At 46.5% G+C, this 25,409-nt stretch overlaps 1 protein-coding gene across 5 annotated transcripts in view; it reads right to left on the bottom strand.

Moving 5' to 3' along the window:
- GK (glycerol kinase) overlaps positions 1-25,409 on the bottom strand; it is a 381,644-nt gene that overhangs the window by 115,384 nt on the left and 240,851 nt on the right. For all 5 annotated transcript variants that reach the window (XR_003856985.1, XR_003856986.1, XM_029603081.1 and 2 more), the window contains exon 18: positions 9,112-9,198. Coding sequence is in view for 3 of the 5 variants with exons in the window: in XM_029603081.1 (XP_029458941.1) it covers positions 9,112-9,198 (87 nt within the window). In the remaining 2 variants the exon portion in view is untranslated. The remainder of the gene's footprint in view (positions 1-9,111; positions 9,199-25,409) is intronic.

Consider the following 25,409-nt stretch of genomic DNA (forward strand, 5'->3'; position numbering starts at 1 on the left):
GCATGGAGAGATGGGATCAAAAACTGGGCCCTGGTTTAGGCGAAGTCGGCTGAACACATTTTTGCTGTCTGTATTCCCTTTGTCTAGGCCTTGTGGTAAGAGGCTGCCATCATTACTCCTACCTGAGGAGCCTACAGAAACCCTGTCATCTTTCTAATACTCTAAGGGTGCGTGATCCTGTACCATTGGGTTTGGATGAGAATTTTACAAGCATACTGTCCAATCCTTTGCTGTAACTACCTGACCATTCTTTGCCTTTCATATTTGAAATTCATGAAAAAAATGGCTTGCATTCTGGTGGTGATAGACCCCGTTCTGAACAATTGGGCCTTTTGCAAATTCTCTATATGCCATCAGACCAATTACTTCCTAGTGCTCTGCTGTGGGGAAACTCCTTTTTCTGTCATGCCAATGGTGAGAAAATTAGATCTGAAATTCAGGGATTTTGGTATCATTTGCTTATCACATGATTAAGTGGTGGTTGAATCTGCAATGAATACAGCAAAAAAGTCATGGATTCACTAATTCTCCCTCCTGGCAAAGCTCACTGTTTTCTAGACCAATTTGGTCAAAAGGTATTTCAAACTCCATGCTCTCTGCACATATTATGATTTTTCTATTCTACATGATGCAGTTTATCCAGGACTGCCTGCAAAAGATGAAACCTTTCAGGCAGACAGATGGAGGTTCTGTACTCTTATTACCAGTCTTTTCTGGATGCAGAAGAGTGTATTTGAGATGGGAGCTGTTGCAGATGGATGGTACGGATAAGCCCAGAAGGGGCATCTGTGGAAAATAGAAGCAGATGAATTGTGAAAGATGTGTCTTTTTTTTAAGGATTTTTTTGTTGCAATTAAAAATAGTTAATCATTAACTCTTCATAGCATCAGAAGTTCCGCACTTATCTTTTAGTGCTTCAGTCAAGGGCTTTTGTGATATTCACAGTGCTGGTGAATATCGCAACAAAAAAATCCTTAAAAAAATTTTTTTCTAAGACAACGGTATGCATAATTAAGAGATTTGAACAGTCATGACCTATGATTATATATAAGGCCGAGTCTAATTAGGCGAAAGCCCATACTAGGAAGCCTATTATGATGGTCATCACAATTTACAACACATTTTTATATATTTGTGCAGCGTTGATAATGTAAAAAATTCTTTGATTAGTACTGGGTTATTTCATACAGTCTTTCATTCCCAATACTTTTTCAACTAAATTGTTGAGTCCTGCTCTGTTATTCAGTAAGGTTCCTCACATTGGGCACATAGGGAGTCTGCTTCCTCGCTCTGTGTGGCTCTAAGGTTGCATGCTGAGCAGAGGCTTAGAGCGTTCATGCCTGATTCTGGAGGTGCCGGCTCTGCGGACGCATGGGCTTTCTTATGCTCCATTCGCCTGAAATGCGGCGTCGCCCAACGATGTGCGCCTAACACGTGCGCTTAACAGCATGCGCCTAGAACGGGCATCTCATAGACGTGCGCCTATCATGGGCGTCTTAGAAAGTGCGCGTATCCTAGTAGCGTGCGCTAACGTGCGCCTATCGCGTGCGCTAACAATGTGCGCCTATCGCGTGTGCTTAGCAAGCAAAGTGCGCTTAATTGGAAAAGATGAGTAGACAGGCAAAATGGCGACCTCCCAGGCGGGTGGCCTCGTAGGCAGGCCCAGTTAGTCCACACTTCCTCGGAGAGCAAGTAAAGATGTACGCCTTACCTTGTCTTCGGCGCTTCCCGGCTGCGACCCGGGCAGTCTCCGGCTGCAGGGGGAGAGGGGAATACCTTCACCGCCACGCTTAAGGAAGTGCACCAGCTGCCTCTAGGCCGCGCCCGAACTCGTCTCGCTTGGGGGCCAAGTCCACGCCGGGACCAAGGCTGCCTCTAGGCCGCGCCCGAACTCGTCTCGCTCGGGGGCCAAGCCGCGCCCGAGCCCTTCTCACTCGGGGGCTGGGTCCCTGCCGCGAACCGGCCACGGACCAAGGCCCTTACCTCCGAGGGACCTCGGAAGTCAGCTCGGGAAACTCAACTGGGTGAGTGACCGCCTGGTATCACCACAGGAGTGCGGGGCTCGTCTTCAGTAGGTTTCTTCTATGAATTTAGTCGTTAGAATTTGGAAACACGCTCAGCGAGCGTGGGGTAGCTCCAAACTGCTTTGGAGACGGAAATTACTGAATAGCTACACTTCCTGTGGGGGTATATGTACCCGTGCTGATGTCAGATCCGCCTCCAACTGCTAGCACGAGCACACAATACCCATTTGTTTTGAGTCCATCTGCTGCACGCTAGGAAATGCAACATTTGAAGCCATTGTCTGCAACATCTCAAGGAGGTAGGCCTCCTGGAGAAGGAACATGGATTTCTTCCTTTTTTTTTTTTTTTAAGTTAGAACTGAAAATTGCTTTTGTGGGGCTGTTGAGGCAGTGAGGCAACAAAACTGAAGAAACCCAAGGTAAAGCAAATGTTGCTTACCTGTAACAGGTGTTCTCACAGGACAGCAGGATAGCTCTCTGCTTCAACGGCAGGGGAGAAAGTCTGATACTTCACTTCCAACGCATAGCCAGCATAGCTCTCTGCTTCAACGGCAGGGGAGAAGGTCTGATACTACACTTTCAATGCATATCCAGCATAGCTCTCTGCTTCAACGGCAGGGGAGAAGGTCTGATACTTCACTTTCAAAGCATAGCCAGCATAGCTCTCTGCTTCAACAGCAGGGGCAATGTAGAAAAGAGGATCTATATATAGACAACAACCAACAAGGACTGAATTACATAGTCGAGTAAATAAAAGCATGGGTGTAGCTTGCTTATTGAGGCGGTTACTACCCCTAACTAAGCTACATATTCAATTAGATGCAGTTCCAACACTGCTCTCTACATTAATGGTGGGGTGGAAGGGAAATAGAACTAAAAGTTACTAAGAGACAAGTGTAACAAGTAAGAGGAAAAAAAAAAGTGCATAGCTTGCTAGGCAGACTGGATTGGCCGTTTGGTCTTCTTCTGCCGTCATTTCTATGTTAGTCCTCACATATGGGTGACATCACAGGATGGAGCCCAATCACGGAACACTTTTGTCAGAGTTTCTAGAACTTTGACTGGCCCCTACTGGGCATGCCCAGCATGGCACCAACCCTGCAGCCAGCAGGGGTCCCCCTTCAGTCTTGTTAAAAAGCTACAGATAGTGACAAAAATAAAATAAGAAAACGTTACGAACCGAACACTGCGGGGCGGCGGGCAGGTTTCGTGAGGACTAACATCCTGCTGTCCTGTGAGAACACCTGTTACAGGAAAGCAACATTTGCTTTTTCACAGGACAAGCAGGATGGTAGTCCTCACATATGGATGAGTACCGAGCTGAGGATGTCCGAGTATGCACCAAATGTACGCAGGCATGCAAGGCACTAGGCCTGATGAAATTTGGCAGAGGGCATCCTGAACCCCACCGGGCAAGCGGAAGGGTGTTGGTACGTCACGTTGTAAATAGGTGGCGCAAGACAGACTGGCCAAAGATGGAATCTTGTCTTCCGGCTTTATCTAAGCAATAATGGGCTGTAAATGTATTAAGAGAACTCCAGGTGGCAGCCCTGCAAATGTCAGGAAGCGGCACTGAGCATAGGTGTGCTACTGAAGTCGCCATGGCTCTCACAGAATGTGCTTTAACATGGTCTTGATGTGGAATGCCTGCTTGCTGATAGTAAAAGGATATGCAATCCGCCAACCAGGAGAGAGTCTGTTTACCCATAGGCTGCCCCAATTTGATAGGATGGAAAGAGACAAACAATTGAGTGCTTTTCCTGTTGGCAGCTGTGCGGTCTAGGTAGAACGCTAGAGCCCATTTGCAGTCAAGGGTATGCAGAGCCTGCTCTCCTGGATTGGAATGTGGCCTGGGAAAAAAGGTAGGTAGTATAATGGATTGATTGAGATGAAACTCTGAAACTACCTTAGGTAAGAATTTAGGGTGAGTTCGGAGTACTGCCTGGTCCTGCAGGAGTTTAGTGTAAGGTGGATAGGTAACTAGAGCCTGTAATTCACTAACTCTGCGAGCTGAAGTGATTGCCAAAAGGAAAATCACTTTCCATGTGAGATATCGAAGGTCACAGGATTGAAGAGGCTCGAATGGTGGTTTCATGAGCCGACCCAAAACTAGGTTGAGGTCCCAAGAAGGGGCCAGTGGACGCAGAGGAGGCTTGAGGTGAAGCAAGCCTTTCAAAAAAACATGTTACAAGGGGTTGTACTGATATGGGAACATCCCCGACACCTTTATGGAAGGTGGCTATCGCACTGACATGCATCCTGATGGATGCATGGCAGGCCCACCCACCCACCCACCAACTGCTAACGGTGCCGGCGAGAGAAAGAACAACAAAAGAGAAATAAAGGCAAGTGCCTTTTAAATTACTGGGACCTCAGAGAGGGAGATCGCGATCCCTAGCCATGCCCCCCAACCCGACGTCACCAGCGCTGCAGCGCTAAGACAGCGACACCTCCAGGCGCTGCTCGCCACGCGCCGAACGGGCGCCACAAAGGGGCTCTCCCCTTTGTGCACCCCTTCGTGCAATCTGCAGCACCAGCAGTACATAATCTCCAGATATTCTCCAAACGTTAAGAAGAATGGCAAACCATCAACCCTCCACAATCTGCAAGGACAACAGAAACGGACCAAACACTGACAACAACTGGCATGAAAGAGGTATGAAATCTAAAACAAAACTTAAATATCAACACACAACCATTACTCACAACAACAACACATCTCTCTGTAACTATCTAACACTTTCTTTCCTACTCTTTAATGCCTAATCAATAATCAAAAAAATACCAATCATCAACGACCTTCTCCAAGATGAAAAACCAGACTTTATAGCCATCACAGAAACATGGGCAAAAAACACAGACACATAATAATCAACCAAATCAACAACTCCACCTACAGAACCTTTTCTTTACCCAGACCTAAAAAGAAAGGCGGAGGCCTAATGCTCATCACCAAAAAAAAATCCCTACAGATGAAACTAATTCCAACAAGCAATTGCTCTCCACTGGAAATTGCACTATTTGATTCTCCACACTTACAAATTTGCCTAGTATACTGCCCCCCCAATAGTCTCTAAAAAAAACTGCTCACCACGTATTAAATTTTTCCTGACCAAATTATCTATTAACAAACCCATAATTATTCTTGGTGACTTCAACTTACACATTGACTCTACCCCCTACTCGCCTGCCTGCTCCTCAATCATTGATGCACTATCATCACTGAGTATCAATCAAATTATCAATGCCCCTACGCACAAAGCAGGTCATACACTAGATCTAATCTTCATCAATACCAATTTTTGGTCTAACCACCAAACAAAGATATCAAAAATATCATGGTCAGACCACTCTATCATCCACACAAATCTATTTTCAAATTATAAACGCACCACAAGAAAAAACACAATCAAATTCTTCTCCTATCTTCCACCTTTCTGCACTGAAACTCTTCAAGCAAATCTTCAAACTGAACTAACAAATATAGATCTATCAAACACAGAAAACGCAACATCTTCCTGGATCACCATAACAAAAACAATAGCAGATAACAAATCCCATAATAACAAAAATTATAAAAGAACCAAAAAATCAGAATCTCTGGTACAACAAAAACATCAGAGCAGCCAAAAGGAAACTCAGAAAAATAGGCGAAATTATGGAGAAAAAACAAACACTACTAAACGCATACAGAACACAACTAGCTGAATACAAAAAACTCATACATAAAACAAAAAAAAAAAAAAAAAAAAAAGACTTCTACGCCAAAAAAAATAACCAAATACCAACAAAACCCTAAGATGCTCTTCAACATAGTAAAAAGCCTAACAAAATCATCTTACGATGATCAATCACTTTCAACACCAAAGATCAATACCAATGACTTTGCAGACTTCTTTAATGAAAAAATCAAAATCCTCATAAAGAACAACTAAAAAATGACTCACAAGACCAGAAATTACTGAACATTCAAACAAAAACCTCGTCCAACTTTGAAACAGCAATTTCCTTAGAAATCCAAATGATCATAAAAAAAATGAACTCAGCTAAACACCCTATTGACGCCATACCCATTACAACAATAAAAAATCTCGAACCACCAATAACCAAGACATTAACTAAAATTGTAAACCTTTCCCTCATGGAAGGAAACTACCCAGAATGCCTAAAATCGGCAATCATCAAACCCATTCTAAAAAAGAATAATCGAGACCCAGAAAACCCACTGAACTACAGACCCATATCAAACCTCCCATTCATTGCCAAAATCACTGAGAAAGTTGTCCACACTTGGCTCACTGACCATCTAGATGAAAACAACATCCTTCAGAAAGCTTCTTCGACAGCGGCTCGGACGATGGCGAGGTCGATGATTTCGCTCCCTCAATGGTCCGAGACTTTCAATGCTGGTGGCGATGTTTATCTCTACGATCCCCTCGGTCCTGAGGGGGAGTAGAGGGTGTCAAAGGCCGAGAAGTCTTCGATGCCGGACTGTCACCGGCCGGAGGTCGACGCTGGCGCGAAGTTGACGGTGCCGGTTCTGACGACGTCAATGCAATAGACGGCGTCGGGGTTTGAGCATGGAAGAGAAGTTCCATCTTCTCCATTCTAGCCTTGCGACCTTTTGGTGTCAAAGGAAACAATTGAAAAAACACTAAACTTAGCAATGTTGTACCTAGATATAATAAAACAACTATTAAGCCAAATGGAACTGGTAATTAATATTGAAAAGACAGAATTCATACACCTTGAAAGAAAAACTACTGAATTAATACAGAATCCCATCAAACTTAAAAAGGATCAGATAGTGGAACTAAACGAAAAAGCCAGAAACCTAGGTGTAATAATTGACAATGAACTCAATCTTAAGCAACACATATCAGTGACAGTTAGGGAAGGTTAAGCCAAACTTATGGTGCTAAGAAGGCTAAAACCCCTATTAACCCAAGCGAACTTTAGAACCGTTCTTCAAGCACTTATATTCGCGAGCACAGACTATTGTAACACATTCTTCCTTGGATTACCATATACAACACTAAGACCACTACAAATCTTACAGAACTCTGCAGCCAGAATTCTAACTGGAAAAGCAGAAGAGATCACATCACTCAAACACTCGCTGAATTACACTGGCTGCCAATTGAACAAAGAGTGCAATTTAAAACACTATGCACAATCCACAAACTAATCTATGAGGAAAATACTGACTGGCTAAACACTGCACTACGACTACATGTCCCCCAGAGAAATCTAAGATCAGCCAATAAAGCTCTACTAACCATTCCCTCTGTAAAGTCAGCAAAACTGATGCAAGTAAGAGAGAGTGTACTATCCCTAGCCGGTCCAATATTATGGAACACACTACCACTCGAAATAAGACTAATGAAAGATCTAAAACTCTTTAAAAAAAGTTTAAAAACATGGCTCTTCAAAAAAGCTTTTCACAATGAGAGTGGGGAGTAAGGAATACTAGCGGACAAGAAAGAGAACTCCGGCACACTGTTAAAAGTCAACAAATAGCAGTTATCCCTCCTTTATTATTTTTTCTCATACCTAAAGATTAATTTAAGAGGACAGTATTCTCATATATGGATATCCTATTATGGAATTTCCAATCCACAATCCAAATAGCGTATATTATTTGAATCATGTAACCGAAACTTTATTGGCACCTACTAGCTAATTTATAACCCTAACCAAACTTATTTATGTGCCTATCTGTAAACCGTTGTGATGGTATACTACTAAACGACGGTATAGAAAAGATTTTAAATTTTAAATTTTTTAAAATTTTTAAAATTTGGTGCAGGTTAGGACATCGTGCTCACATCCGAGACACATTACACAGACTTTGTGAGGGTCTGTGATGGACATGGTGCGATTACACTCCGGGCATTGGTGGAACCCCGACGCCATGGCCATGAAAAAATTAAGCCACATTACGGTCGATGGCCAGTAGGCCACGAGGGCCAAATCGACGGAAAACGGGTAAAAAACTTACCGTAGTACTGCGGCTTGAAAAAGTTGAAGGAGGGATCCCTGTAGGGTAAATTAAATTTTAGTAATTCCGTGAGGAAAATTCCTGTCAGGAATCTCTGCAAAGCTCCTTAACTGCGTGGCTACTGCTGCACGGAAAAAACAAGACTGAAGGGGGACCCCTGCTGGCTGCAGGGTTAGTGCCATGCTGGGCATGCCCAGTAGGTGCCAGCCAAAGTTCTAGAAACTTTGACAAAAGCGTTCCGTGATTGGGCTCCATCCTGTGATGTCACCCATATGTGAGGTCTACCATCCTGCTTGTCCTGTGAGAAAAGAAGAAATAACAATTTTTAGAAAAAATATTAAGGAGAGACTGAGTACATGTCCTTGCCGTGCTCAAACAAAATTGACTGAAGAGGCTCATAAGGCAATGCCAGATGACGTCACACACACATGCAGCCTGCTTATCAATGGGAAAAGATCATGCCCAGAGCTTTTAGCATTCATTTAGCTTACTTCTTTCTGAAAATTACCCCCTCAAATTCTATGTGCATAAAACTCAGTTTTGTGTGTATAAGTGACTGCTGGAAAATGGCCCTTGCTGCATAACATGATTTTGCGAGAAAGAGTTTTGGGTGGGATCGGGTTTATTTGCATAATGTTGGTTTTGAAAAGGAATGTGCAAATCCACATACACAAAGTTACACCAGGTCTTGAAGAGGTATAACTTTCTGCATGACAGTCAATGAGGGGTTTTGTGCACACCCATGAATTGTTTTTGCACTTTTGGACTTCTCACAAATTGACCTTGCTTGTAAAGATTGAATAAACCTAATAATTCACTCATTTTTAAGCTGTTTTTACTCTAGTTATTTTTTTCAGTGAACTTCAGGAGATAAAGGGAAAGAAACAATTACCTGTTTTGCTCAGTTTTCACTTCTATTTTTATAGAATTATTTTCACAATAAAATATTTGTAATCCACTTGTTTTTAGAAAGTACTATATTTTTCTTTCACAGAATATAAAAAAATGTTTTACCCGGTTTGAGGCTTGAACTTAAAGCAAATCATTTTAGTTAAACCTGTTTGTCAAAATACTTGTAAGAGTTACCATTTCCATTGGACAAAGGTTCAGATGTTTCCCAGCCCATTGACTTCTTCACGCACTTTTTCCATCTAGCATATCGAAATTCACTTTCTGCAAAAACATTTAAAAAGATCACTCCTTCAAATTTCAGCTTAGTTTCTTTTAAAAGTATAAGCTTATCTTGCAAATGTTTACAGACAAACAGATCTTGCACATACACTCTTGCTGGATTCTGGAATTAAAAACAGTATACAGGTTTTTGATGTAACTCAATATATTAGTTAAGGTGCTATACGTAAATCAAATCAGTACAAAGGGTTTCCTTTACTGGGCTTAAATTATTGTTCATAGTACAGTTTGAGCATGGAGAAGTTTTCTTACCTATTAATTTTCTTTCCATTAGTGCTGCTACAATAGTGTGCTAAACCCCCCCACCAGATGGAGGTATAACGAGTATTTTCTCCTGAGTGAATTCACTGCCACTATTTAGGGATGGTGCAGCTCCAGAAGAATCCAGCATACCACAAAAACAAACACCTCAAAACAGAACCAAACAAAGAAAAGAAGGAAATATAACTGCTTCCCAGGCGAGTCATGGACTTGTATAGCATCCTCCTTGGCCAGGATGTCCAGCCAATGCTGCTTTACAAAGGAATGCAGGGATGACCAGCCCTGCAAATGTCTGCCGGAGTGACCGCATATATCACAAAGATGACTGCACTCTCATAGAATGAGCTTGTAGCTTCTTTCCCACCCCTATGTATGCAGTAATAACTGCCCCATCGATCCAACAAGCCAGGATGGCCTTGGAGGCAGCTCCCCTTTAAGCAGTCCTCCAAACAAGTCAAATAGTCTGTTGGCCCTACGGAATTCATCACTTCCAAATGACAACTGAGCCACCGGCAGACATCCAAACATCTCAGAAATAAGAACTCATTCTAGCACTCCTCCCGAGAAAAGGCCAGTAGGCAAACCTCCTGATTGATGTGAAAAAAGAACAGACCTTCGGGAGGAAGAAAGGAACAGACCAAAAGTCAATCATAGACAAGGAGAATATGAGAAAAGGATCACGGTAGGAAAGGGCTTGAAGCTCCAAAATCCATCTGGCAGAACAAATGGCCACAAAAAAACCACTGCCTTCCGAATGAGACCTTTGAGAAAAGCATGCTTCAAGAGCTCAAACAGAGCCATTGCCAATGCCTTCAGCACCAAAGACAGATCCCACTGATGAAAAAGGGAATGAAAAAGAAGACGCAACCTCAACGCCCTGTAGAAAACGTGTAACATCTGGGTATGCGGCCACCAACTCTTCCTTCAGATGATCCCTGTAACACAAATTGAGACTGCCTGAACCTTTATGGAATTTAAGGCCAAACCCATATCCAGGCCCTTCTGAAGGAAAGCCAGGATACAAGGAACGTCGGCTCTCCAAGGTGAGACTGCACAGTCTTCACAGAAATGAGAAACATAGAAACATAGACAGCAGAAAAAGACTGTATGGCCCATCCAGTCTGCCATTCATCCAATTAATTTAGCATTATAATTCTCATCACTTACTTAGAGATCTCCTGTGTTTATCCCATGCTTTCTTGAATTCAGAGTTTTTGTTTCCACCACTTCCACTGGGAGGCTGTTCCACATCCTCACCACCCTCTCTGTAAAGAAATATTTCCTTACGCCTGAGTCTACCCCCTTTCACCCTCATCCCATGACCCTTCGACCTCCTTCCTTTGAAAGGGGCTCGCTTCCTGTGCATGGAAATCTTGGAAGAATTTAAATGTGTATCATATCTCCCCCATTTCGCCTTTCTTCTAGGGTATTCATGTTTAGATCTTTAAGTCTGTCCTCATATGCTTTAGAACGAAGACCACTGACCATTTTAGTAGCCACCCTCTGGACTGACTCCATCCTGTTTATATCCTTTTGAAGGTGCAGTCTCCAGAAATGTACACAGTATTCCATGTGAGGACTCACCAGGGACCTATACAGGGGGAATATCACCTCCATTTTTCTGCTGACCATTACTCTCCCTATGCAGCCAAGCATCTTTCTGGCTTTTACCGTCGCTTTATCCATCTGTTTGTCCACCTTAAGATCATCAGATACAATTACCACCAAATCCCACTCTTCCTTTGTGCATAGAGGAATTTCACCTCCAATACTGTACCTTTCTCTTGAGTTTTTGCATCCTAAAAGCATTACTCTGCATTTTTTTTTTTTTTTTTTTTTTTAGCATCTCAGCTTCCAGACCTTAGACCATTGCTCAAGCTTCGCTAGATCCCTCCTCACATTTTCCACTCCTTTCTGGCTGTCTACCCTGTTACAGATTTTGGTATCATCGGCAAAAATACAAACCCTTCCCAACAACCCTTCCGTTATGTTGCTCACAAAAATGTTGAAAAGAACCGGTCCAAGGACCCTATCCCTGAGGCACACAGCTAGTAACACCACCCTCCTCAAACTCCTTTTACCACTACCCTTTGTCTCCTCCCAGTCAGCCTGTTTCTAACTTAGTCACTCTATGATCCATATCAAGGATGCACAATTTATTTAATAGTCTTCTGTATGGACCAGTGTCAAAGGCCTTGCTGAAATCCAAGTATACTATGTCTAACGCTCTTCCATTGATCTAACTCTCTGGTCACCCAATGAAAGAAATTGATCAGATTTATTTGCCAATGTTTCCAAAAATTTCACTAGCCTCTGCTTTAGCAGTGATTTCATTAGTTTACTCACCACAGAAGTCAGACACCAGACATGGAAACAGGCAAGAGAAGGCTTTCTAGACTTCAAGAGCATGAAGATCATGGAGACAGAATAGCCTTTTCTGCACAAACACCTCTGCTCAAGACCCAAGCCATAAGACAGAATTGACTCCATGACCACTGGATCCCGAGCCAGCAGGCCCAGAGCATTCGGTAAGCGCAAGAGCCCTGCGATCCTGAGGTTTATCAGAACTGCCTACCAGGGACTCTGGGGCCAATCTGGGGATACAAAGATCACCCAGTTGTGTGACATCTCCACTTTGTATAGTACCTGACGCTGAGAGGCCACAGAAGGAAGATGTACAGAAGGTCTTTTGCTGGCCATGCCTAAAGCAGGATGTCGATGTACAACACATTGAACTTTCTCTGATGCTTGAAGAACAGAGGGACTTTGGCAATTGTGCCATCAGATCTATGGGGTAGATTTTATAACTTGCACGCACATGTATGCCCGATTTTATAACATGCGCGCGCCGAGCCCACTCCGAGCTGCACTGCCTTCTCCCGTTCCCTACCCTCCCACCCCACCTTCCCCTACCCCGCCCTTTCCCCCTACTTTTGTTGATTTCTTTTTTTTTTTTTTTAAACTTACTTCAGCCCTAGGGCCATGCTGAGGTCTCTGGCCATGCCCCGCCCCTTTTGTAAAGCCCCGGGACTTACACGCGTTGACGGGCCTTTCGAAAATAGGTCTGGCATGCGTAAATCTGGCCCTAAGTGGGGAAGACCCCATAGTTGAGTGAAGCCAAAAGGCCTCCGGACTCCGCTCCCACTCCCCTGGGTCCAGGAGGTTCTTGCTGAGAAAATCTGCCTGCATGTTACCCTTATCTGCAATCTGAGCTACTGACATCTGAAGATTATGCTCTGCCCACGGGAAGAGAAGACTTGTCTTTGTGAGTACTCTCAGACTGTGATGCCCCCTTGGTTGCTGACATATGCCACCGCCATCGCATTGTCCAAAAGAACCTTTATCGCCTTGCCCCTGAGGAGTAGAAGAAAGTGCTGATGCACCAAATTGATTGCACACACACTTCCAACCTGTTGATCGACAAGAGGCTTCAAGTGGGGACCACCGGCTCTGCATCACCTGCTGCATGCAATGCAACACCCCAGCCTGATAGGCTTGCATCTATTATCACCACTATCCAAAGCAGGCATTAACAGACCTACTCTTTAGAGCAGGTGAGAAGGCACTGTCCACCAGTAGAGAGATTACAACTGTCCCCAGGGAGGGAAGTCAGGTCCCATACTCCCGCGACTGGGGAGACCCTCTTTGCAGAAGGAAGGCCTGCAGTGGCCTCATATATGCCCTGGCCCAGGGAAAAACATCCAACGTCACCGCCATCAGGCCAAGAACCGGCAGGTAGTCCCAAGCCTTGGGAGCTCGCAGAACAGCGAACTTGCACACCTGCTGAATCACCTTGCTTATTTGTTCATCCCTGAGGCACACATTCCTCATGCAAATATAGAACAGAGCTCCCAAATACTGCAGAGACTGGGAGGGTTGGAGATTGCTCTTGGCAAAATTGATGACCCAATCCAAACCTTCTAAAACTTGAACCACTCGACGAGCCAACTGCATGGTTTCTGCATGGGACTTTGTGTGAATCTGCCAGTTGTCCAGATACAGATGGATCATAATGTCTTCACATTGACCATCACGACCACCATAACCTTGCTGGGGACGCGCAGAGCTGTTATAAGCCTGAATGGCAGTGCCCGAAAATGGAAATGCTCCTATAGCACACAAAAATGGAGCAAAAACTGATCCTCTGGATGAATGGGAATGTGGAAATAGGCCTCTGACACATTCAGAGAGCAGGAATTGCAGGAAGACATTCCAGAATCTTTCAGGTCCTAGTCAAATTTGACCAAGAGACCCCACAGCCAGAGGGGTCTTCAGAATATCTACAAAAAAATGCATGAGAAATTTGCATACTTTGGAGAACTAGTGCATTCTAATTTGTCTAGTGCATATTCACTTTGCATATCCTAAAAGAGCATTATCCAACCCTTTCCTGGAGGAACACCTAGATTTGCATATACAGGGGTCTCCAATGTATGCAGATTTATATCATACATATTCATTATGGATAACCTGAATTCCTGACTAGTTAGATATACTTCAAGGAGAGAGTTGGTAAACACTGTCCTAAAAACCCAACTCGGTAGTCGGGTAATGAGCACATATTTAGGAACCACTGTTCTAGTCGCCAACTTGGTTTTCTCTAGTTTCTTTTTAATTAATTTTTAAAAACTTTTCAACAGAATAAACTGGAATTAGATTAATTCATCATAGCAAAACAGCCAAAAATACTACATAAAAGAACATAGGAAGTTGCCATACTGAGTCAGACTAAGGATCAATGAAGCCCAGCATCTTGTTTCTAAGTGGCCAGTCGAGGATACAAGTACTTGGTAAATACCCGAACAGTACATAAATCCCATGCTTCTAGTGACAGTAATAAGCAGTGGCTATTCCCTAAGTCAATTTGATTAATAACAGTTTATGGACTTCTCCAGGAACTTGTCCAAACCTTTTATAAATACAGTACTGCCTTAACCACATCATCTCGCAATGAATTCCAGAGCTTAATTGTGCACTGAGTGAAAAATAGTTCTCAGATTTGTTTTAAATGTGCTACTTGCTAACTTTGAATGCCACATAGCCCTTGTTTATTTAAAAGAGTAAATAACTAAATCACGTTTACCCATTCTAGTTTTCTGATGATTATATAGACCTCTATTATATCCCTCCCTCAGCCATCTTTTTTCCAAGCTGAACAGCTCTAACCTCTTTAGCCTTTCCATCCCCTCTATCATTTTGGTTGCCCTTCCCTGAACCTTTTCCAGTGCAACTATCTTTTTTGAGATGCGGCAACCAGAACTGAACATAATACTCAAAGTGCAGTATTACCACGGACTGATACAAAGATACTATGACATTCTCTATTCTATTTACTATTACTTTCCTAATAATTAAGAACATAAGAAGTTGTCATACTGAGACAAAAGGTCCATCAAGCCAAGCATCCTGTTTCCAACAATGGCCAATCTAGGTTACAATCACCTGGCAAGTACCCAAATATTAAGTAGATCCTATGCTACTAATGCCAGTAATAGCAGTGGCTATTCCCTAAGTCAACGTGTTTAATAGCAGTTTATGCACATCTTCTCCAGGAACTTATCTAACCTTTTTTAAACCCAGCTACACTAACTACCCTAACATTTTATTTACTTTTTTTTGACAACAGCAGCACACTGAGCTGACAATTTCAGTGTATTGTATATGCTATCACCTGGTTAAACCACACAATAGTTAGCTGCCTGATTAAATAGCTGTACCTGGCATTTCACAGGGAGCCTGAACCATGATAACCACTGATCGACTGCCAATTGATTCTGATGTGGATCCCTAACCTCCTCCAACCCATTGAAATCAACAGTAATAGCTTACTAGAAAATGGCAAAAGTCACTACATGAAGCATTAGATACTATTGTACCTGTTAAAACATTTTGCTTTAAACATGGAAACTATGCCCCATGGTTCTCAGCTGAGTTAAAGGCTAAAGAGTAAGGTTTGAAGGACTGAGCACCACTGGCGAAGGAAAAAAATGTGAAGCTTCCCTTTTATCTTATCAGTAGAAACTCACACCTAGAGGGAAGCCATTGACCATGCCAAAAAAAGCTGGTTTTCACTTCATATCAATGAAGCCACCTCAGAGCTCAGTTAGCTTTTTAAAATTGTAAAGTCTCTCTCAAATGTCCTGCGTCTGATCACCTTGCAGCTACTCCTGCATCTTGTGAGGAGGTGGCTTTGTTCTTTTTAAGAAAAACCTCCCTGCTGAATGGCTCTTTTCCCTGTCTAACATCTTCAGACAATGAGGCCCCTGCTGAGCAATCTGCATATTGGGAGAGTTTCTCCTCAACTTCAAGTGCTGAAGTAGGTTCTATTTTTAGCACAATGAAGAACTCATACTGTGTTTTTGACACATGTTCAACAGCACTCAAAGTCCTGAGTGATGAGAACATAAGATGCGCCATACTGTGTCAGACCAAGGGTTCATCAAGCATCATGTGTCCAACGTGGCCAATCCAAGTCACGTATCTGGTAAGTACCCAAATATTAAATAGATCCAAAGCTACTATTCCTTATTGATTAATAGCAATGTTTGGACTTCTCCTCTAGGAACTTATCCAAACCTTTTTTAAACCCAGTTATATTAACTGCCATAACCACATCCTCTGGCAATACATTCCAGAGCTTAATTATGCATTGAGTGAAAAAGAATTTTCTCAGATTTTAAATAAGCTATTTGCTATCTGCATGGTGTGCCCCCTAGTCCTATCATTAGGCTGATGCAATATCATGTGTGTAAAAAATGTGCGTCCAAAGTGGATGCACAGTTTTTGAATGCAGCCACATCCACCTCTCCTGGATGCTCGATGCAATACTCAAATGAGCTGCAGTCTAAAAGGGACGTGCGATGGATAATTTGAGCGCCCCTAGTGCTCTGCATCGCGTGCCCAGGAAGTGGCTGTGTGTCCACAACAGTCTGGCCAGAGCTCCCTCCCCACTCCCAGGGAGGGCTGTTTCTGATTGGTCATTTTCACTGACAAGTGTCGTGAAAGGACCAATCCCCTTTCAGGACAGCCTTCTGAAAGGGGATTAGTCCTTTCACTAACATGTGACAGAGAATGGACCAATCAGCAGTAAGTGAAGCAGTGAATAAAAATTAAGTGTCTTGTGTGTGTGCAGGTTACCAAAACAGATGCTCAATTTAATAGCTTCCGTTTTATCCCATAGCGGCTAATTCACTGGCACAATATACATGGGCTCTGAGCATGTATATTGTGCGCCCCCAAATTTTGTTTTTACATTAAGACATTTTTTGCATGGTGCTGCTTTCTGTGGTTTTTCCTACTTAGTGGTTCCTCTTACTTAGTATTGTGATGATACTAAGTAGGAGGAACCACAGCAAAGCAGTTTTTTTGTTTTAAGTTGAGCCCTTGTTACACAGGAAGACTATATCTGCTCCAGGCAGGCATAAAAATTTGACTGGTTAAAAAGTGTGCTTCAGGTGCATGGGGATTTTTTGCATTGCGGGGTAATAGCTAATAGCCTCATCTACATGGAATTTACATATGACGAGCGCTATTAGCGACGCGTGTTTTGGACAAGCTGATCCCCTTAATGCATTGAGGGTTATGGACGAATGTCCAAAACGTGCGTTATCCTGTGCACTAGGCTCAGCGCATGATATTGCATCAGCCTAGGGGGAATAAATAACCATTATATTTACCTGTTCAAATCCTTTCATGATTTTGTAGACCTCTTTATAGACAACCTGGTTAAAGCCTCATTTATTGAGGGATATGTTCCACCCGCTTTAAAATCTGCTTCGGTCCATCCTACATTGAAGGCCACTACTTTGTGTTTGACAGAGCTATCTAGTTATCGCTTTCTCTCTACCATGCTGCTTCTTGCAAAGATTACAGAAAAAATTGTGCTCAATTAACTGCAAGAATACAGTGATGAAGATCTAATCCTTGATGTTTGCCAATTGAAGAAGGGTCTCCACAATAACGAGACCCTTCTTCTGTCCTCTCTTGACTTAATTAGGAGAAAATTTTACTCTGAAACCAAATTTCTATTGGTGCTCTTAGACATATAAGAAAATTATTACTTACCTGCTAATTTTCGTTCCTGTAGTACCATGGATCAGTCCAGACCGTGGGTAATGTCCCCAATCCAGCAGATGGAGTCAGCCCAAAACTTCGAGGGGGCGTCACCATAAGTACTACTACCCCCTCTGCAGGAGTTCAGTATCGAGAATATCAAAGCCCGAGTAATCAGAAACCCCCTGAATTGGATCAAGTTAAAACAAGACGGCAATAATGAGCCGCTGAATTTAAAACAGAGAAACTGTACCATCCCACCAACGGATGGGAGGTCACAACTCGTGTCGATCCCCAAGGAAAGAACAATCACAAATAGTGAAACGGGGAACACGTGAGAGAAGATAGTAAGAGAAGACAAGAAGACACTACTGTATAACAGCTGAGTCAAGTCAGACCCCAAGACAGCCGAGCAGGAGTAGAACCCAAAAGCGGTGGGCGTCTGGACTGATCCATGGTACTACAGGAACGAAAATTAGCAGGTAAGTAATAATTTTCTTTTCCCTGTACGTACCTGGATCAGTCCAGACCGTGGGATGTACCCAAGCTTCCCTAACCCGGGTGGGATTCTGCGAGGCCTGCTCGTAGAACCTGTTCGCCAAAGTGTCCATGGACAGACGAGGCGAGGTGTAGTCTGTAGTGTCTCGAGAACGTGTGTAACGATTTCCAGGTGGCCGCTCTACAGATTTCCTGCGAAGACACCGATCGGCTCTCCGCCCAGGAGGCCGCCTGAGAGCGTGTAGAATGCGCCACAATACCGGGTGGAGGAGTCCGCCCCGTCCCGATGTAGGAGGCGGCAATGCCGGCCTTCAGCCATCGGGCAATCGTAGTCTTCGAGGCCTGGGATCCCTTCCGGGGACCAGACCAAAGGACGAAGAGATGGTCAGAAGTCCGAAAGTCATTCGTGGCCTCCAGGTAGATCCGCAGAGTGCGCTTGACGTCGAGGAGACGAAGAGTCCGTGGCTCAGACGAGGAGAAGGAGGGCAGTTCCACCGTCTGATTCACATGGAAGGCGGACACCACCTTCGGGAGGAAGGAGGGCACAGTCCGAAGTGAAACGCCCGAATCGGTGAACCGTAGATAAGGCTCTCGACAGGACAGAGCCTGCAGTTCCGAAATACGCCGAGCGGAACATATGGCCACCAGGAACACCGTCTTGAGAGTGAGGTCCTTGATCGTCGCACTCCTCAGTGGTTCGAACGGAGGTCCGGACATGGAACGTAGGACCAAATTGAGGCTCCAAGAGGGACAAGGATCCTGCAATGGAGGCCGCAAGTGCTTGACACCCTTGAGAAAACGGAGGATGTCCGGATGGTGTAACAAAGATCCCCCTCCCCGCAGGAGGGAGCCAAGGGCGGCCACTTGGACCCTAAGGGAGTTGTAAGCGAGCCCCTTTTCCACTCCCGCCTGTAGGAACTGGAGGATCTGCGGGACAGACGCCTCCGTGGGTCTTGTGTTCCGGTCGGTACACCACAGTTCGAACACCTTCCAGACCCGCACATAGGCCACCGACGTCGAAGTCTTCCGAGACCGCAGCAGAGTTGACACTACCGCCTCTGGGTACCCTCGTCGGCGGAGGCGGCGCCTCTCAAAAGCCAGGCCGCAAGACAGAAGAGTTCTGCCTGGTCGAAAAATACCGGTCCCTGGTGTAGGAGGCGGGGAAGATGTCCCAGCCGGATGGGTCCATCGATTACCAGGTGGAGGAGATCCGCAAACCAAGGTCGTCTTGGCCACTCTGGTGCGACGAAGATCACCGTCCCCTGATGAACTTCTATTCGTCGGAGTACTCTTCCCACCAGCGGCCACGGTGGGAACGCATATAGGAGCAGATTGGCCGGCCACGGGAGCGCGAGAGCATCTACGCCCTCCGCTCCCCTTTCTCTCCGGCGACTGAAGAAGCGAGGCGCCTTGGCGTTCTGTGCGGACGCCATGAGATCCAGGTGGGGGGAGCCCCACCGCCGGACGAGTAGTTGCATGGCCGTGTCGGAGAGCGACCACTCTCCGGGGTCCAGGAGCTGGCGACTGAGGAAGTCGGCCTGGACGTTGTCCACGCCCGTGATGTGTGAGGCCGCGAGGCGGCGCAGATTCCGTTCCGCCCACTGCATCAGCATCGCTGCCTCTAGCGCGACCTGCGGACTGCGAGTGCCGCCCTGACGGTTGATGTAAGCCACCGTGGTCGCGTTGTCCGATAAGATTCTGACTTCCTGATTCCGAAGGAGTGGCAGGAAATGGAGGAGCGCCAATCTGACCGCTCTGGTCTCCAGGCGATTGATGGACCACTTTGATTCCTCCGCGGACCACGTCCCCTGCGTGGCGCTTCGGTCGCAGACGGCTCCCCAGCCGACGAGGCTGGCGTCGGTGGTCACCACCACCCAATTTGGTAGGTCGAGGGACACGCCGCGAGCCAGATTCCCCGGTACCATCCACCAGTTCAGGCTGTTCCTGGCGAACTGGGGCAGCGGAAGAATCACCTGGTAGTCCTGCGAGAGCGGTTTCCAATGGGACAGGAGAGCTCTTTGTAGAGGACGGAGGTGCGCAAAAGCCCAAGGAACCATGTCGATGGTGGAGCCCATCACCCCCAGGAGCTGAAGATAGTCCCAGGAGGTGGGAGCTGGTAATGCAGAGAATCGCTGTATATGTTCCCGTAGGGCGTGCGCCTTGTCCTGCCGTAGGAAAACCGCTCCCAGTCGGGTGTCGAAGGTCGCCCCCAAGAAATCCAAGCGCTGCGAGGGCACGAGGGAACTCTTGGAGAAGTTCACCACCCATCCTAGGGACTGCAGAAACTCTATCACCCTGGCCACCGCCGCCTGTCCATGTCGAAAGGACTTCGCTCGGATGAGCCAATCGTCCAGATAAGGATGAACTAGAATCCCCTCCTTCCGGAGGGCAGCCGCCACCACTATCATGATCTTGGTAAAGGTGCGCGGGGCCGTTGCCAATCCGAACGGAAGAGCCACAAACTGGAAATGCTGATCCAGGATCTTGAACCGTAGTAGGCAATGATGCTCCTGGCGAATGGGAATGTGAAGGTAGGCCTCCGTCAGGTCCAAGGAGGCCAGAAACTCCCCTCGATGAACCGCCGCGATCACCGAACGTAGCGTTTCCATGCGGAACCGGGCCACCCGAAGGGATCTGTTGACTTCCTTCAGGTCCAGGATGGGGCGGAAGGAACCGTCTTTCTTCGGTACGACGAAGTAGATGGAATAATGGCCCGAGCCCACCTCTCCGGAGGGTACGGGCGTAATGGCACCTATCTCCCACAATCTGTCCAGGGTCAGCTGCACCGCCCGTCGCTTGATGGCCGACCCGCAGGGAGAAAAGATGAACCGTCCCTTCGGAGGGCGGGCAAATTCCAACGCGTAGCCGTGTCCTATGGTGTCCAGAACCCACTGATCCGAGGTGATCCGTGCCCACTCCTCGTAAAAGAATGCCAGCCGTCCCCCGATCTTGGGAACGGCGGAGTGGGCGAGCTGAACATCATTGAGAGGATTTGGGCAAGGGCTGTCCCGCCGTGGGCGCGGCCCGCGCTGGGCGGCGCCCGCGAAAGGAACGGGACCATGGCTGAGCCCTGGAGGGAGGGGGCCGGGAGACCGCCGGCCTGTAACTCCTGTAGCGTCTTTGCGCCCTCGCTCTGGTCCGGGAGGACGGGAACGACCTGGTAGAGCGATATCTGTCTTCCGGCAGGCGATGGACCGCGTTTTCCCCCAGCGACTTGATGATCTGGTCCAGCTCCTCTCCGAACAGGAACTTACCCCTGAAGGGCAGGGAACCCAGGCTCGACTTGGAGGACGTGTCCGCTGCCCAGTTGCGGAGCCAGAGGAGTCGGCGCGCCGCCACTACCGAGGCCATGGAGCGTGCAAGGATTCTGAATAGATCGTAGGAGGCATCGGCCCCGTATGCCACTGCGGCTTCGAGCCGATCCGCCTGGGCGGCCTCCCCGGGAGGCAGCACCTGGGAAGTGAGCAGTAGCTGTACCCAGAGAAGGCTGGCTCGCTGGGCAAGAGAGCTACACATCGCTGCCCGCAGTCCCACTGCGGAGACCTCGAAGACCCGCTTGAGGAATACTTCCAACTTGCGATCCTGCGTATCCCGCAGCGCCGCTCCACCCGTCACCGGAATGGTCGTCCTTTTCGTGACCGCCGTCACCGCGGAGTCCACCCTGGGTACCTTGATGAGATCCAGAAAATCTTCCGGCAGCGGGTACAGCCTCTCCATGGCTCTGCTGCCCTTTAGCGCAGCTTCCGGGGAATCCCATTCCCGAGTGAGAAGTTGCAGGAACGACTCGTGGATGGGAAAAGCCCGCGCCCGCGGACGAAGAGCCGCCAGGACCGGGTCCCCCTTCTTCGAAGAAGTGACGACCGAGGGCGCGACTGGAGCTGGCGGGTCCGGCGGGGGATCGAGATCCAACCCCTGAATGATTTGTGGGATTAGGTCATCCAGCTCTTCCCGCTGGAATAGTCGCAGCGTGCGTGGATCCTCTCCCTCCGAGGTCGACTCCCCTTGTCCCGAACCGGCGGGGTCCGATCCTGGGGAGACTGGGTCCGAGCCAGCCCCCCCCGAGCCCACAGGAAGCCGGACGTTTGCGGGGAGCTGTGGGGCCCCCACGCCCCCCGGAGGGGGGGGGGGCCGAGGAGAGGGACGAAGGGCGCGGTAGTTTGGGGGGCGGAGGCCCCGTGGGAGCTGCCAGCTCCTGCAGGTACGCTGTGTGCATCAGATGAATAAACTCTGGGGAGAACCCCGGCCTACTCGGGGGAATCTCCGTGGGGGAAAAACCCGGGGGGCCCTGCTCCTGTGAGTCCAGCTCCGGATCTTCCTCCGGAAGCAGGTTCGGGGGAGAATCCCCTGAAGCCTCCCCATCCCCCAGCGCTGTCCGATCTTCCTCGCGTCGCAGCGCGTGCAAAATGGCCGCCGTTCCCGCCAAGAATGGGGGAGGGGCCGGCCCACGGCGCCCGGGCAAAGCTGACAATGGAAACCGAGTGCGGGGCCCGGACGTGCCTTCCCCCCCTGGGAGGCACCTGGCACAGATGCCCTCCCTGGAGATGCGCGAGCCGGGCTCGCCGCAGGCCGAGCAACGCGACGGCCGCAGCATATCCGGCGTTCAGAGGAACCACCCCCGGCTACTAAAGTCCCTCGGTGAGTCTCCGGGCGGGAGGGGGGGGGGGGGGGCCGCGAGACGGTGCGCCGCTGCGGGGGGGCCCGGACGGCCTGCACAACCCGCGGAGAAAACAAGCGGCGCCGCGGGGGGGCCTGTCCTGGCCTCGCAACCCGCTGAAGACGAGCACCCTGCTCCCTGCAGCCCACGAGGAGCGCACAAGATGGCCGCGGGAGCGAGGAAAATTGCTGGTAGGCCGGTCACACCGGCAGTCGTAATTCAGCTAGCTGAAAATAAAAACTACAGCCCAGCAAAGCAAGAAAAACAACTTACCCCGGCAAGAACACAGGCCGTGCTGAGGAAACAAAGGAGACAGAGAGCCAGCACAAGGAAGGAGCCCCGCCTCCCCAATTAATCAATTAGTTAGTTTTTTTTTTTTTTTTTTTTTTAAATAAAGCACAACTTGATCCAAGACAAGACAGAGACAGAGAAGAAAAATTCCAACTAAGGGAAAAAACAGAATAGGTTACAGGAAATCGGGAGCAAGCCCAGATTCCCCTACTCGCATCTGCTGGAGTCAGAAGATACTGAACTCCTGCAGAGGGGGTAGTAGTACTTATGGTGACGCCCCCTCGAAGTTTTGGGCTGACTCCATCTGCTGGATTGGGGACATAACCCACGGTCTGGACTGATCCAGGTACGTACAGGGAACTGCATTTGACACTTTGGATCACTCTATTCTACTGGGACTTTTGGAATACTTGGGTATCACTTCCACTGAACTTCCCTGGTTTTCCTCTTACCTATCTGCCCGCACTTTCTGTTGCTGACTGGTGATGATATGTTCTGTCTGCAAGTGTGCCTCTTGCATCTTCCCTGTCTGCCTCACTGTTCAACATTTCTCTCTCACCTCTATGTGCTGTACGTAGGAAACATGAAGAGTTATTCAACATGTATTCTGACGACAAAGGTTTTTTTTCCCCCTATAACATCAACATCTGGCAATGCCTTGGCCAAATTACTGAACTGCATCACTAAGAACATAAGAAATTGCCATGCTGGGTCAGACCAAGGGTCCATCAAGCCCAGCATCCTGTTTCCAACAGAGGCCAAACCAGGCCACAAGAACCTGGCAATTACCCAAACACTAAGAAGATCCCATGCTACTGATGCAATTAATAGCAGTAGCTATTCCCTAAGTAAACTTGATTAATAGCCGTTAATGGAAACATAGAAACATAGAAACATAGAAATGACGGCAGAAGAAGACCAAACGGCCCATCCAGTCTGCCCAGCAAGCTTCACATTTCTTTCTCATACTTATCTGTTTCTCTTAGCACTTTGGTTCTATTTCCCTTCCACCCCCACCATTAATGTAGAGAGCAGTGATGGAGCTGCAACCAAGTGAAATATCAAGCTTGATTAGTTATGGGTAGAAGGGGAAGTAGGGGAAGTAACCGCCGCAATAAGCAAGCTACACCCATGCCCATCTGCTTTACCCAGACCGTGCCATTCAGCCCTTATTGGTTGTTTTTCTTCTCCCCTGCCGTTGAAGCAGGGAGCTATGCTGGATATGCTTGTAGTATCAGTTTTTCATCTCCCCTGCCGTTGACTTCTCCAAGAACTTATCCAAACCTTTTTTGAACCCAGCTATACTAACTGCACTAACCACATCCTCTGGCAACAAATTCCAAAGCTTTATTGTGCATTGAGTGAAAAAAACTTCTCAGATTAGTCTTAAATGTGCTACTTGAATGCTAATAAAACAGAAAAGTGGCCAGGACCGAGCAATTTTCCCTCATCTTTCAGTTTTGAGAGTCAGACCATCCCTATTTCTACTCATGCCCAGAACATAATAATTGTTAATTCTGCCCTCATATTCCACCAGCATATTAACACTTTAATTAAATCCTCCTATTTCAAAATACAAATGTTTCGATTTGGGAAACCATTTCTTTCTCCTATTGATTTTTGGACTGTTGTCCATGCTTTAATTCTATCACCATTATATTACTGCAATTCCCTATTACTAGGCATACCCTCATCTTCATTCAAATCTTTGCAATTAGTGCAAAACTCAGTAGCCTCTCTCATGACTGGCACCTCTGTGTGTGTCTATATCTCCCCTGGATTAGCTAAATTACATTGGCTTCCTGTTGCAAGTTGTGTTCAGTTTAAAGTTCTGTGCTTGGCACCATACTGTTTATTCTCTTCTGTTCAGAAATATCAAGCTGCTTGCTCATTACACTTCACATCACAGAATTTCGTTGAGGTTTCTTCTCCTAATTTAGTAAGGCTTTCTTCATCACATGACAGAATGTTTACTGTAACTGCCCCCACCCTATGGAAAAAACTACCTGATGAAATCAGGTTAAGAATGACCTACTACGATTTAGAAAACTGCACCTGTTCTCACTTGCCTATAACATATAGTCCTTAGCAACCTCAATGTGATATGGTTTTTGCTTGCTCTATTTAGTTTTTGATTGCTTTGTTTTGTTTGTCATATCTGTCTGCTCCTAATTTGCTCATTGATGTTTTGTAATTGTTTTTGGATTGTGTGTAATGATCTAAACTGCTGAGAATTATAGATCAGTGGAATGTTATTAAAAAACAAAAAATAAATACAATTCAAAGGAAGATTAGATTGTAGCTACTAGGAACATATTGATGAGTATAAGAAACAAAACTAGGAAGAATATAATTCAACAGGTGAGTAACCAAATCCCCATTCCCACTTCTAAAGAAAAAGAAGAGCCTCATAATAAAAGCCTATAAGCTACCATTT

The sequence above is a fragment of the Rhinatrema bivittatum genome, chromosome 5, assembly GCF_901001135.1.
Source record: "Rhinatrema bivittatum chromosome 5, aRhiBiv1.1, whole genome shotgun sequence".
NCBI lineage: Eukaryota > Metazoa > Chordata > Amphibia > Gymnophiona > Rhinatrematidae > Rhinatrema > Rhinatrema bivittatum.